The 15,718-nt window shown below is 37.6% G+C and overlaps 2 protein-coding genes across 4 annotated transcripts in view; one reads left to right on the top strand and one right to left on the bottom strand.

Annotated features, from left to right (window-relative positions):
- The window catches only part of LOC126379711 (uncharacterized), a 77,334-nt gene extending 68,604 nt beyond the window's left edge, over positions 1-8,730 (top strand). Inside the window, exons 25-32 of the mRNA XM_050028535.1 lie at positions 494-566; positions 1,447-1,566; positions 2,295-2,429; positions 3,015-3,157; positions 3,511-3,664; positions 4,238-4,340; positions 4,894-5,002; positions 8,120-8,730. Coding sequence (XP_049884492.1) covers positions 494-566; positions 1,447-1,566; positions 2,295-2,429; positions 3,015-3,157; positions 3,511-3,664; positions 4,238-4,340; positions 4,894-5,002; positions 8,120-8,197 — 915 coding nt within the window. The 3' untranslated portion in view covers positions 8,198-8,730. The remainder of the gene's footprint in view (positions 1-493; positions 567-1,446; positions 1,567-2,294; positions 2,430-3,014; positions 3,158-3,510; positions 3,665-4,237; positions 4,341-4,893; positions 5,003-8,119) is intronic.
- A 1,392-nt stretch (positions 8,731-10,122) lies between these two features.
- Positions 10,123-15,718, bottom strand: part of LOC126380076 (titin) — a 111,609-nt gene continuing 106,013 nt past the window's right edge. For all 3 annotated transcript variants that reach the window (XM_050029280.1, XM_050029289.1, XM_050029300.1), the window contains 5 exons: positions 15,387-15,611; positions 14,599-14,747; positions 13,826-13,957; positions 12,975-13,105; positions 10,123-11,797 (listed from right to left, as the gene is read on the bottom strand). In XM_050029280.1, coding sequence (XP_049885237.1) covers positions 11,724-11,797; positions 12,975-13,105; positions 13,826-13,957; positions 14,599-14,747; positions 15,387-15,611 — 711 coding nt within the window. In that variant the 3' untranslated portion in view covers positions 10,123-11,723. The remainder of the gene's footprint in view (positions 11,798-12,974; positions 13,106-13,825; positions 13,958-14,598; positions 14,748-15,386; positions 15,612-15,718) is intronic.

Here is a 15,718-nt window from a genome sequence, read left to right as displayed (position 1 = left end):
ACAAATTAACTGTTTTGTGCTTAACATTTGATGAAAACTCATATTCGGCAGTCCAAAGTTTTGATTCGGATTTAACTCACTGTCTTCAGTTAGATTGATATTGGTAGTCAGTAGATTCTATCGTGAAATTCCAAAATGAATTAGTTTCCCATGTAAACTTTGAAATGCGGTAGACTCCATAGCTAGTGTCATATTTAACAATAGCATTACAACTGCAAACTAGACTCACATTTTTGGCAAGATCAAAATTCAAAATTGGGTTCACTATCGTACAATCGGCTGTGTCTTGTGTGACCATCGACCGATAATTCTTCTTCTTATTACCTAACATCATCAGTAAAAGTATTAAAACTATAGAAAGCTAGGCTCACATCAAAAATCGAAATTCAAAATTGGGTCGCTATCGTGATATTGGCAGTCTTGTGTCGCGGTAGACCGTAGCTAGGTTGAATCTCACATTGTGACTGGTCCGCTGGTGCGGCGCTTGGCGCAGGGCAGCAGGCATGGCGCCGATGCTGACGACTGTTGCGACGCGCCGCACCTGCCGCCCTCTGCTTCCGAACCAGGTGAGTCTGAATATTTACATGCTCTGGACACGCCACGAACACTTATTTGTTGACAATGTTATTGACGGTTGAGATTTCATTAATAGCTGTTTCAACGTCTGACAAATTTAACTCTTCTGGTTGAATTGGATGCCATAGTAGCAAGAACAAATATTTCCAATAATGATCTATAAGAGGACGAAGAATAAAAGCCTAAACACAAGTATTTTTTTGAAAATTCAAATGCATTTATTTTCAAAAACAAAACAAAAATAAAATTCCAAACATGAAGTAGGTAAAGTTTTATCTGATTGCTAGGCTCCGATAGTCTTAACTCATCATAATGTTAAAATTCTTGAGTATAACGTATAGTATCAAAAAATACCAAACACAACAATGCTTTAGACAATTCTTAAACTGAATTTAACAGCTCCTGTACTGAAAACACGAAACTCAACACGGACACACACTAATTTGATAACCAAGCACATACTAACAGAAATACATGTTAACAGCATAATGGAATTGAGGTGAGACGGATCAAAACACTGTCTAACACAACAATATTTATATATACGCAAAGCACGATGCATGTGACCATATTGAAGGAAGAACACAAGATGTTAGAAATAGTACATTATTTACTTAATACTCCCTTCAATTATTATCGGTTCCATGCATGACTTTATGTAGAGTTGGCACTCCACTTTGTTTTAGCTGTAACACTTGAAGACTTTATTCATTTGAAAAATACAATAGAACCTTTTAAAAACACGAGAATCAGGAAGATGATTCTTAAACAGTGAAACACATTTTGTACCCTGAAGTGACAACACGATAACTAAAGATGACGAAAAGCAAGGTATGTGCTTGTGAAGTGCAATAGTGTTGGTTTCCGCAGAAGCAGGGGGCGGGGGTGCGGGCGGCGCAGCGTTGCGCGGGCGCAGTGGTGGCGCCGCGGGCGAGGTGAGCCCCGAGCGGACGCCCACCAACGAGGCGCCTTCGATGCCCTTACAATATGGTACGACAGGTACATTTCATAATCATAATCATTTATTGCAAGTCACAGTTTTACATAGGTGGTATACATTTTTGAATCTGTATTTGCTAAAGGGCGATGAGCTGATGGTAACCTATTACTCTCCATTATAATGAATGGATAGATGGATGGACGGCCTCCGTGGTCCAGTGGTTGAGCGTTCTGCTCTCGATCCGGAAGTCCCGGGTTCGAATCACGGCGGGGACAAATCACTTTGTGATCCCTAGTTTGGTTAGGACATTGCAGGCTGATCACCTGATTGGCCAGAAGTAAGATGATCTGTGCATCGGAAGGCACCTCAAACCGTTGGTCCCGGTTACTACTTACTGATGTAAGTAAGTAGTCGTTACATGAGCCACGTCAGGGGCCTTTGGCGGCTCAATATTAACCCTGACACCAGGGTCGATGAGGTTGATCATCCACCTAACAACCCACACGATAGAAGAAGATGGATAATTAAATATCTTCTGAGTCCACTATCGATTATGACCGCAAATTGGCTTCTCATGACATGTGGCTTTATCCACCATTAAATGTGGTTGCATGTCTTGTGATACTTCTGATGTCAGTTAAAATCGCTAACGCCATCTAACAAGAAGTTTAATTACCACCCAAAAGTAATATTTTTTTGACTTTGATGACTAATGTCTCTGCTCACGATCGGGGTTACGCGCGTGAATGTCTATTCATTGTTGGTCTCCGATGTCTAGTTTCAAGAGAATGTGCGGAGGCGCGTGTCGCTGCTGGTGCGGGCGGCCGGCGGGGCTCAGCCAGCTCGGCGAGCACTCCTTCCACTCTCGAGCGTACCGCCATACACAACCCTACACCGCATCCACTTTCACCGGGTAAAGTGTTCCACATCTTATATTTGTTGATCAGATGAAAATCCTTAGGATGATTCAGACCATGATTCTGAGTTGATATCAAGCGGAATTCCAATTTTAATTCATTTTGTGTTTTGTTTTAATTATTTTCAGTTCCATACTTTTGTAACGGAATTTTGTTATTGACCCAGAATCATGATCTGAATCAAAGTTTTCGTTGCAAAGTCTGTAACACCCTGTATTTGTTGATCAAATGAAAAATCCTTAGGAAATATCAGGACTGGTGATTTTCCGTCCAAGGTTTCACCAGGTAACCAAGATGCGGTGTCTAAAGGAATGCTAGCTTTGTTAAAATGGTACCATAAGAAGATTTAGCATGTGCTGAAACGAAGAAAAAGATTCTTTCCACAAAGAAAAAGATGTTATCCCTTCCCTACCAAGATAGAATACCAACCAAAGAAGCAGGACTCGATAATTTCCTCACATAACCTTTAGACAGTCAGAATGAAACTCTTGCTTTTGTTATCGGCAGTGGTTTTAAGAAGATACCCCACAATTTCCCGAACACAATTCCTTACAAATCTAACATCCTCCTCGCATCTTCAGAGCCACCACCAGCGGTCGAGGATTTATCCCGACCCGAGGAACCGAGACCACCGACACCGGAGGAACGACTCAGTCCTCGAGCGGAGATGAGACTGGCCCTCGACCTGGGCAAGGACATGCTGGCAGACCAGGAGGTGTCCTGGGTAAGAACTGTATAGAATATAAATGTCATGGCCAACCTTTAAAAAAATAAGGTCGCAGAACTTTGAGTCTTTAGGTTAGGTAAGCGGACCCTGTGAAATACCAGATAACGCTACGGAGATAATGGCTAAGAGTTACGACATAATTAAAGAAGTTTATAACCAGCTAAGCAAATCTATTTGCCTAGTAATTTGAAGATCTGAAAGTGGGTTAAGTAATTAAGTACCTTAACTGTTTACCAGGAGATTTGAAAATTGGTGATTTTATAGAATACTTTTCCACCTGGTATAATCAAATGCCTGCCTTCTTTAGTTTACAAGATCTATGCCTACAAACAACTTGTTACACGTGTTAGGGTGGCGGGTCCGACCCCTGGTCGTTTCGCGCGGCTTGCCAGAAGTCACTCCTGCGCCGGGTCGCGAGCGCGGACGCGGTGACTCTGTGCCGCGCAACAACGCGCCGCACCGCGCCGCATACTACTTCGCGCAATTCTGTATATGCTTGGAAGCGTGAGTTTCTGTTGTCTTCCTTATTTGTAACTTACTTTCTGACCGCATCTTCGTCTGCGTGAGCGTTGGCGATCGCGGTAAGTACATAGTCAAATTCCGCTTCTGAAAAGTAAGTACTTCATCATCCTCCTGTCCTTATTTCTGTCAGTCGTCATCTCACACACATATCCTTCACATAATCCATCCACACTTTCTTGAGTCGTCCCTTACCCCTATATTCATCCACATTTGTACTCATAACTCTCCCTCTGGAAAGTACTCTACTCTAAATCTTTAAATTGGGTTCTCCTATCACTGCACTCTCCTAAATCGTACCATATAGTACCACTTTTTCTTGATATCCCTTTTCACTCGTCCAATTTTTATACTTATTCGTTCATGTTCTAAGGTAAAAAATAGGTAAGTATATAGTTAAGGAGATGTAGGTACAGCATTGGAACTCTGCCGGAGTCTATCAAGAGTCCTCTTTTCCTAGAGTCTTAGGCATAGTGTGAAAGATCTTTTTTTTCGTGCCTAAGGCATATACAGGAGTTTTTGTGTGGTGTATTGTAAATCAGTGAATTTTGCGATTAGTTCCAGAAAACGAGGAGAAACTTATGCAGATGGAGCAGCTGGCGCGAGCGGAAGTTCAGACGATGCGTTCGCGGACGCGGTCTCAATGCCAGAACGGGAAGATGTGAGTACATTCATCCTGTACACCCAATGGCTCAAATTAACTTCTAAACGTTTTTTCGATTCTGCTCCGCACCGTCTAAACCCCCTGATATTTGCGGCTTCCAAACACAACCCGCTTAGGGACTGTTCTGTAAAGTATCGGCGCCCGAAGAACGCAATATAAGATTCTGACGACCCGATTACGTGTAGTGTGTCCTCGGCTGCTAGCATAAACGCTGGAGCATACTCCATACCCCCTGCTGTTGATTGAAGGAAGGTCTGCGCCTAGCAGTGGGACGTATATAGGCTATTTGTGTATGTTTTTTTTCGGCTAATAGCCGGAACCAACGGCTTAACGTGCCCCCGAAGCACGGAATCATCTTACTTTTTCGGACAATCACGTGATTCAAGCCTGAAAAGTCCTTACCAAACAAAGGACAGTCTCACAAAGTGATTTCGACAATGTCCCCATCGGGAATCGAACCCGGACCTCCAGATCGTGAGCCTAACGTTCTAACCACTAGGCCACGAAGGCTGTTATTTGTGTATGTATTGTTAAATATTGTTTTTTCTAGACTGGGTTTCCTTCGACGTCGCGCATCGTCCGATAGCCCTCGTCGCGAGCCGCTGCTACTCGGCGGTACTCTCGCCAGCACCCGCCCGTTCTCTCCCCGTCGGACCACCGTGAGCAACAATGGATATTACAAGATTTGCTTTGTTAATGGCTATGTGTGAGCACGCTTCTCTGTGCCAATGCCAATCAGCTGGATTTAAACGCGTTTGGTCGGTGTACGAGTTGGATACGGCTAGGTAGGGTTCTGGGTGACGTTCGAAGTCTTGCAAAAGAATGTTGGCACTCGACAGGCACGATATCTAGATAGTTGCGCCATTTTTGGTCTGGGGAGTACTGTCACATACAAATAGTTTGGTAACTGCAAAAGATACCTTCTGTGAAAACTTTTTGGTCAAATATGCAAGAGCTTCGAGTTGGTACTGCTACAGCGAAGAGAGCGAGTGAGAGGTTCGGTATGGCCGATTTTGCATGTCTCCCGTTCTCTTCGGTTTGGTGGAACTCACTCTTACCTTTAATCGTTATGACTAGCCGAATTATAAGAACGCCCAACGTTTAAAAATAGTTAGCAAGTGACTAATTAATATACTTCGTCAAATTCTCGTATACTGACCATAATACTTTTACCATAAAAATGTAGGTATTTATATATTTAATAAAAACGCAACGTCAACAAACAATAATGCATTTTAAATTTAAAAGTCAATCAATTTTATAAAATTTAATATTTCGATTGTTTTACTCATTTAGGTATTAATATACTTACTGTTTTAAATTAATTATAGGTATTTACGAGTACCATAAAACATAACATTTAGAACGTTTTACTTAATTAATTGAATTTATATAAAACCTTTAAAAACTTGTAGATATTAGAATAATACTGCCATAATTTCAGCTCCGAATTTTTAGATGTTTATTATTTTTAATGTCTTTTAAGAACTTTTAGATAAAGCAATTAATTTTTCCCTCCAATTTATGGATAAAAAAAATAAAATAATGCTCTTAAATGAGATTTAAAGGTTAAGGATAGTTTCAAAATGGCGTGATGACGTTTTAGGTGAGTACTTACTAAGCGTGTGAATCTGAAGCATAGTTACCTAGTGAGACGTATCTGAAACTTAGTTAAAGGTTGGCCAATAAAATTGCCTTTTTGAATTTTAAATCTTTAGGAATTAATATTGTTAAATAATACTTACGATTACTTATAAACATTTTTAGTACAAGAAACATGTTTAAACGAGGATTATATCCCAAGTAACTTGCATATCGTCACCTTATAGAGAATACGAGGTAAGCGCCTTTTTGAAAAATCACATTCAGATGTGTTTTTCTTCCACAAAACCTCGATTTTTTTTTTAGCCTACAATCAATTTTATTAATTACAAATGAAAGATACAACACTTAATTACATCTTAAATCAATTAATTTCATTCAAGTAAAAATTTAGACCACAATTTTTTCAGCGTGTCTATTAAGTACAAGGTTTTGTTAGCAAAAAATCACATCCAAATGTAATTTTTCAATAAGGCGCTTTGCGTGATTTTTACTTTGAGGTGACGATATTAAATTAACATTGTTATTTACCTTGTGATTCTGTTGGCACTGAAGCACGTCAATTCGCTTACCACTTAGTATCTATTGAAGTTTAAATCCAGCTTTCGGGTTTTTGCTGAACTTGTTTTGTTGAATTGTCCATTTTATCGAACGAGTGTCAAGAAATATATTTTTAATGAAATCCATTGCGCTTTTCATTCTTCCACCTGCAGCTTTCGCTAGATCCTACCTTGTGTTACATTTTGTCACTATTCCCTGTGATAATTCACTCGCATAAGTATCGGGTATCGAGCCGCTTACCGCGCGAATTTATTGAGGGCTTCGACCAATAGCCGTACGAAGTTTGTCTACGTAGATAACATTTCCTGCGTCTGTTGGTCAAGCTCTCGATATAACGTGGACGGGCAGCTAGAATTATTAATATTATAAAACAAGTATGGAATACTTTTACATTCGCTAAAATTCACTTTTTTAAGTGTTTTAAAAAAAGCCCTTGCTACGCCTAAGTTCACGTATTGCAATAAAGATGAGAAGGTTTTATAATTGCAAAAAAAACATTTTTCAAGCTACTAATTAATAATAGGGTTAGCACACATCTACAAAGTGCCCGAAAATCTATCAAAAAGTTAAGTACCTACTCTCTCCTAAATATTTTTTTAGTTAATTGACTTATTTTGTTTTTCTTATTTTTTAATGCTAATCAGATTAAAAATAACAAGCACTTTTATTTTTTGGTCAATTGTAATTTTTAGTGCAATAGTTATATATAAATATATATAAAAGTTTTAGATTATATCAAATTAAGTCCTTTAACCGCTAAGTAGTTACCTACTTTGTAAATGTGCTAACTCTAAAATTATTATTTTTTTACAGTTTTTACAAAAAATCCAGATTAGTCGCACGACCGCGCGGAATTTTAGTTTCTAAAGCATTACTTTGGCTAAAGTAGACAAATTAGATAGAGTTCACGATTTTATGTTTTTATTTTTCTTTTTCAGATTTTTTTAGAGCAGTGTAAATAATTCATATTTATTTTTTACATGCAGCCAATATAAAAGTTTGTATGGATTAACACTTGTATGAACTAATCCTGCTTATTGCACTAGACTTATATAATAGTACGTGCAAGCTAATGTTCGGGCTATTGTGACGTCATAATTTTTATTACCTAATTATGCAAACTTTTGCGTCTTTAGAGAAAATAAAAAATATTTTTAGAATTAAGTAATTAGTTAAATAGTATTTGTTTTCTTAGGTACAAATAAGTAGCTTAAAAAATGGCATTATAAAAATCATTTCTGTACGTTTTTACAATAATGATACAATTCATTTAAGTAACTGACATAAAAAAGAACAATAAAGCATTTCGCAGTAGCAACAAAAAGCTTTCGGCTGTAAGTACAAAGAAACTTTTTGTCTGACGTACCTTTATATATAAATCTAAGTATACTTAAATCTTTTTGCTACACTTTTGCAATTATTACGTCATAAATAATTATATTATACTTATTTATAAAAACCACGTCTGACGAAAAGTGCCTGTCGTCGCTCAATTCGCTAGAGTTCTTGCTCTATAATAGTTAATATTAAATAATATTCTCATACTTGCATATATATGCAGTATATATTATGTAGCTTTTAATAAACATGCAAGTAATGTAATGTATTTCCAGGAAAAACAATTCGAGAAACGATTCTGGAAACAAGTTACTAGAAGACGTCAATCCCTTGGATCCATCAGTCAGATTTAATGAACAATATATTGGACCCATACGGACATAACATTGGACCCAAAGAGACTTCTTTGGACCAAAGACTTGACTTTGGACCTAAAAGTTGGTTTGCTGAAAGTGTTCATGTCTGTTTAGTAGTACCTACGTTGTAGATAGAACTTAGTTATAAATAATAAATGTAGATAATTTTATTGACGCCATGATGGACCATGAAAAAGTTTGACGCCACTTATCAACTTAGCCCGATATTTACCACTTTTAGATACAATTTTTCCTTTTTCTGAAAAACTAAAAAGCATGTGCGTGGGGACAAATAAAACATGAACTGTATGTATTACGTGGCAGTGTCGCCGGCACACAGAATTGTACGTTTTATTGCACTCATTTCTTGCGTAAAACTGTAACTTCAAGTATAATCTTTAATCTACTAACTAGTCACAGTTTTAAAACAAGAAATATGGGTGAGACCCCAGTTACAAGAAAAAGAGGTACATACTTACTTATTTTTACTAAATTCGACATATTATTGAGAATCGAGTATAATGCCAAAAGTTGCCAGAATGCTTAGATTATATACTTACCAGAATGACGTTAAAATATGCCAAAATTGACGAAAGGGACCTGTCAAATTTACTCATATCTTAAATGTAGATAGAGAAATCAATATAATGATACTCAAAATTGTGTGACTTGTAAAAAAACTTGTAGCTTATTGAACACTCGAGTATCAGAAAATAATTGTTAGTGTACTTAGTATCTTGATTAAGGCATTCTAAGTGCAAAATAGGCGTAATTGTACATAATTATCAAAGAGCGGTGGAAGTTTCTCAAAAGTAGTTTTTAATACAGTCAGCATCGAAAGTTACTGTAGAGAAAAAAATAAGCTGTGTTCTATTTCACGGCTCTTTCTATAAGTAGATTAGTGCCTATAAAAATTTAAGTATACTGTGTGAATCTGTGTCTAATTTTAAATTAAAATTTTGTACAGAATGTTGGATTTTCGAAGCTGACTAGCATACCTACGTAATTAAGTAAAAAAAACTTAAGTAGTTATTTGAAAATGTACATCTATACATATATCTCGTATATAATATTTGTTTGAGCTTCTGTCTTGTACTACTGTTAAAATGTATAATATATGTTAAAATTAATTGTTTTACATGTTCACTGTTGTAACATAAGAATTTTTCTCATCAATATTAATAAATATTGTATGTATTTGCGTCCATTTTTAGTCTTTGGAATTTTAACGCATAAATTTGAGAAACTAATAGGTATATTAATCAATGAATTGGATAAAGATGGTGTAGAAAACCTCCAATTAATATTATGAATTATTTTTGCTCTGGCAAGGTAAATAGAGACTTAAATGTACTTGTACATTTTAACATTTTAAAAACCTTCTCGAGAACAAAGAACTTAGGTGCTTACGTATTTTATATTTTTTAAGATTGCCAGAGATTTTTAAAATCATCATTACCTCGAACGAAATATTACTTTATTCCTACTAAGTTTTAAAATATTATTAAAGAAAAAAAATGTGTGCGATTAGCATAAAATTACATAAAATGTAGAACTGCGAATCTTATGAAGTTTTCCTTGAAAAGTTTGCATTTTATAGAAAAGTCATATACTTACTTACTTAGATTTTATTCAAATTATCGACAAACATGTAAATTGCTTATTTTTTCCTTGTAAGAACTATTAAATTACTGTAAATTTACGAATTTTGTAGAAAAAAGTAAAATTGTATGAAATTGTCGAATTTATTAATTTTATCACAATTTTATTTATATGTCTCCCATTTTAAAGATTGAAATAAAAATTCTCAAATTGAAGACACTGATTTATCTGTTATTTTATTATTGACGAAGTTGTAGTATTCATTAAATAAATGACGTGGAGGCCAGATTAGGAAAGTTTGAAAAATTAAAATACCTCAGTATTTGTTAAGGTAGGTACGTATATTGATTAAAAATATCAAAATACACAATATGGATCAGTTTGTAAATACAAATCTACAGTAAACTTTATTTGTTTACAAAAATATTATTTCGCTTAGCACCACTTGATTATTCTCATCAAAAAAACCTAAAATAAGAAAGGTATTTTTAAAGGAGACTGTAGTGACAAGTCAGTAAAAAAGTTATACAATATTTTAGCAGGTACTGTCTCCGATAAAACACCTTACAACCATTATTGAGCACTTTCGCACAATCCCATCTCCCTTTACCCAAACTCACTGACATAGCAAACGAGGCAAGAAAAATATTTTTATTTTTGACTCAATATACTTAGTTCAAATTTATTTGACGGGACTTACTACAAATAAACGTTAGATACAGGAATCTTGGATAGCTAGATTTAAAATACTTCATTATTTCGACATATATATTTCTGTGATAGCTAAAATCTAGAGTTTTTTTCTTTTATTTTGATATATTGAGCCCGTCTTGCCTCATCTGCTAGGTTTTTAGTATAACATCCCAAAGACTTAGAATAAAATCATTATTTACACTAAAATCAGAATTTTCTATTAAGTACTGCTAAAATCATAAAAGAAAAATAAAGGTTTTGAACCACTGGATTTTAAGACATAAATCTATTATAAAAGTTTTATAAAAAAAAATATCGATAGGTACTTAGAATAACGAATGTACAAGCAAAGTACGTAAAGTACAATATTAAAAAGTGTGTTACAATGCATTTCATTAATTTTTTTATTTTGGCACGTTAGTTCAAATTAAACTAGATATTATAAAATTGCATTATATTTATCTTAATTAAAATACACTATTCACCTTTTGTAATGGTAAATCATGTGTGATGACGTCACACTTGGGCTGGCTGGCAAAATCAACATTAAAAACTTTTTAAAAGAAAAAATATCTCGAACTTCACCAGTGTCCAGATTACGCGCTTATAAATTACTTTTAAATATTTAAAAGGCTTTTAAGCGACTGGTAAACGGCTGTTAACTTTATAATATTTTTTCTTAATAGGTACTACTTTCGTGTAGTTTATAAGTAAAACGTCATCAACAAAAAAAATAAAGGTACAAAATATTTATATTATTATTATAATATTATCTTATATTATTATGTCACTTAAACAGGTATATTAGTTACAATGGACGGAACAAATGGATTGTACGACCTAAGTACATCAAACATCAAAGGCAGTGAACAGTATCACTTGGAATGAGTAAACTTTGAGCTAGTATAAAAATTCGTTCAGAATTCAAAATTGACTCCATTTTGAATACATATTTTTCTTTCTTTCTACACATTCAAAATTAATAAAAGGTCAGCGTGTCGTCAAACCAAAAAAATAAATAAATGATTAAATTTTATTCCTTGCCATTTTTTCCGCGTTGTAGTGGAAATAATCACGAAATATTTAAAATCGAGTCACGTAAACCTTTTAATAATTATGAGTGTAAAATTTACAACAGTACTTTTTTAAAATTATTTGTCAGGTTTGCCAACATAATTATTTGAACTGTGTACTATAAGATAACTTACAGTGTAATAACTTGTTGGTTCTATTCACGCCACTCCCTAGAAGCTTGGAAGGTGCGGACTTCAGATGACGAGAAGGTAGACAAACCTTGAGGCCCTGGAAATATAAATAAAGATGTTGATGTTCACGCCTGTATCCACGAAGGAGTTTAAATAATATACACTGCTCAGTAGCTACGTTTAAGTCCCATGTAGGTTAATACGCGAGCCAATTGCCATTATCCGGATACAAATACTAGAAACCATGCAATATCAACAGTTTCCGATCCAAAAATGAATTCAAACATACAAGGTGTTAGTGACATCGTAACGAATACTGAGGGGGATGATTCAGACCATGATTCTGAGTTCATATCAAGTGGAATTTTCCGTCGCAAAATTCATGATTTCTTTTTAGTTTTTTTTAATTATTTTCAATTCTATACTTTTGCGATGAAAAAATCCACTTGATATTAACTCAGAATAATCAGCTGAATCATCCCCCTCAGTATTCGTTACGATGTCACTTACACCCCGCACAAGTACATACTGTAGCCATACAAGTAGGTATGGGTGTTAGTGACACCGTAACGAATACTGAGGGGGATGATTCAGACTATGATTCTGAGTTGATATCAAGTGGAATTTTCAGTCGGAAAATTCATGAAAATTTTTGTTTTTTTTAAGTTATTTTATGTTCCATACTTTTGCGACGGAAAATTCCACTTGATATCATCTCAGAATCATGGTCTCTTTCATCCCTCAAAGTTTTCGTTACGATGTCACTAACACCCTGTATAGTATGCACTGTGTAGGTATATCACTGTCAATGAGGCACTTTCATATACCAGCGGGGTCACGGTGCCTTCAACAAACATCTGTTCACACCAGGCGTCACAGACAGCTCCCTGTGCAGAGTCTGCATGGAGGTGGAGGAGACAGCGGCTTATGTTCTACTGGAGTGTGGAGGAGTCGGCAACTACCGGGCCAGGCACCTTGGCCTGACGGGGTGCCTCCCCGAGGTGGTCAGCAACGTCAAAGGACTGTTAGATTTCCTTGGGGAATTAGGCTATCTGGAGTGATCCAGCCGTTTCAGGTATCACGTAAAATAGGCGCTCAGACGTCGACTTACGGAAAATGGCGAAAATACCAATACCAAATAAATACCAGCGGTATTTCGACCAATGGAAGCAGCGAATGCCATCGAAGTCCGCGATATACTTCGCGCCGCGCGCGATAACGTAACCGTGCAAACCCGGCTGGCTTTGCAGGTATAAAAAAATTTGCAGCCTTACCTCTAATACGTCTACCAGGAGTGGGAGTAACGTCTCCTTCTGGGGCGGTCCACTGCTCCACTACTTCGGTGGCGGAGCGGGCCAAAGATGGTTGGCTCACTGAGCGGTGGAGAGAATGCCTGGACCACGATCTGGATAAAAAAGGCCATTAGCATTAGGTACGGTCACGAACATTAATATGTATACACTTTGATACCATGTCACATTAACTTTTTTGACAAATTGAACTGTAAGTCTCACTAAATGTCAAAAATGTTAGTGCGACAGAGTCCTAAAGTGGGTACATTATATTGCTTATGTCTGTACAACTGTGCCTAACCAACTAGTTCCGCACATATCACACAGATGGCGCTTATCGAGGCCTGAATCACGCTAACGAAGTTTTATCCCTTTATCCCGTTTTCACAGGGTTCGCTTACTTTATATAATTGAAATTGAATTGATTGATCCGCCTATACCGATTGATGCTCCATAGAAGACACAATCACCCAGTTTTTGCTTTTCTATAAATAAATCTATACAAGAACACTGCTAATCATCTCCCTAGCATTATCCCGTTTTCACAGGGTCCGCATACCTAACCTTAAGATTAGACTGGTCCGGTTTGTTACAGAGGCGACTGCCTGTCTGGCCTTCCAACCCGCGAAGGGAAAACCAGCCCAATACAGGTTAGGTCACATACCTCCGAAACGCATTTCCCGGTAATGCTGGTTTCTTCAAGAGGATTTCTTTCACCGTTGAGTACATGATAATCATTGATCCGACGTACAATCAATCCCTGTATGCCTTCGGGCATGTCTTGGGTTAAGAGCAAATCCAGCAAAGGTAAAAAAAAATAAAAATAAACTCACGGGTTCTGATGGAAGGGATGTTCGTTGTCGCTGTCATCGTCATAGTATCTACCCAGCTGCGTGCCGCCAGATACTTCAGAGTGCGTGTCCGCCTGCTCCCGCGCATAGTCTACCATCATCTCTGACATCGACCTGAAACAGATGTTTTTAGAAAGTTTTCAAATGATATGTATTTTGTTTTCACGTCTAGAACCGACACTCCGCGTCCCGCGCCCATCTGAGCTTCCTCACCTCACCCCCGCTGTTTATAACAGCAGAGTCACCAACATGTAGATCCATGCTTCGGAAGGCACTTTAAGCCGTTGGTCCTCGTTACAATTACTTATGTAAGTAAGTAAGTAGTCGTAGTAGCCATGTCAGGGGCTTTTGGCCGCTCAATAATAACCCTGAGACCAGGGTTGACGAGGTTGGTAATTCATCTCACAGCCCACACGATAGTAGAGGATAATTTTAATATTTATAATAGACTGTGTAAACTGAACATCAAACCAAAGGACTCTGGTTCGATTTCGGATCGTAGGCGTGTACTTTATTATACTTATTCTTCTTTGAATTTCAGAGTGGTGGAGAACGCTTCAATTTAGTTGTATGTGACACCTTTTCTTAGGTCATAAATTTTGTCCACCTAACACGTTGGTCTAACATAAACCTCGGTGAGGTGTCGATAGAAGAAGACCAACTTGTAACTATCCCACGCTGGCACTTGGTTTCACTGGGTAAGACCCTTAAGCATCTTCTTATGTCTTCTGACTACAGGAACCATAGCAACTGACCTCATATCAACATGGTCGCTGCGGTAAGAGGACCGGCGCGAGCGCTGCGGGTCTCGCAGCGAGGTCGCGTCACTGTCGTACTCATACAGGGTGGGCAGAGAGCTGCGTCGAGATCGGGAGTCCCACTCCGTCTTCTTGCGATAACGGTTCTGAAATAAAATGAATAAAAAGAAGGTTAATTATTTAGATTCGAGCTGAAGAGCAGCGCTGAAGCTTGTTGAGTGAATCTGACCCACAGTCTATCAGGGCGGTTAAAATGGCCACATCGAAGCAATTCATCTAAGAAATCAATATTGTAATTTGACATTTGCGCATATAAAGTAAGTGCGCAATGCAAACAAATGTCAAATAGCAATATTGCTTTCTTAGGTGAATTGCTTCCATGTGGCCATTTTAACAGCCCTGATTCGCAATTAAAGCTAACGGCTGTCTTAATGTCAAACACGGCCTCTGTGGTCCGGTGGTTAAGCGTTGGACTCACGATCCGGAGGTCCTGGATTCGAATCAAGGTGGGGACATATCACAAAAATCACTTCGTGATCCCTAGTTTGGTTAGGACATTACAGGCTGATCACCTGATTACCCGAAAGTAAGATGATCCCTGTGTCGGAAGGTTCGTTAAGCCGTTGGTCCCAGTTGCTACTTACTGATGTAAGTGAGTAATCGTTACATGAGCCATATCAGGGACCTTTGGCAGCTCAATAATAACCCTGACACCAGGGTTGATGATGTTGGTAATTCACCTCACAACCCACACGATAGAAGAGAAGAATGTCAAAAAAACTGACCTTCGGTTTATCGGGAGGCGGCGCGAGGATCCGGATAATGACCTCCCACTTGTGAGGAGGGTACAGTGGAGCAAAGCGGTGGTCGTGAGCCACTCTGTAGAACTCCTCGCGAGTGGAGGAGCGAGCCAGCTCACGCCGCAGTGTGCTCTCGTGAGTGATCAACTCACGCCAGCGGAGACGTTCCTCGCGAGTCAGTCGGAAAGACCGCTCGGTTTCTTGTAGCACCTGAAAAGGACAGTTATTAGAAATTATATGTGTTCATGCATAAGATCACGCCTATTTCAGTCACAAAAATCACTTTGTAATCCCTAACTTGGTTAGGAGATTACAGG

The sequence above is a fragment of the Pectinophora gossypiella genome, chromosome 3 (assembly GCF_024362695.1).
Source record: "Pectinophora gossypiella chromosome 3, ilPecGoss1.1, whole genome shotgun sequence".
Lineage (NCBI taxonomy): Eukaryota > Metazoa > Arthropoda > Insecta > Lepidoptera > Gelechiidae > Pectinophora > Pectinophora gossypiella.
Note: the sequence above shows the minus strand (reverse complement) of the source record. Positions and strands in the feature narration are given on the sequence as shown.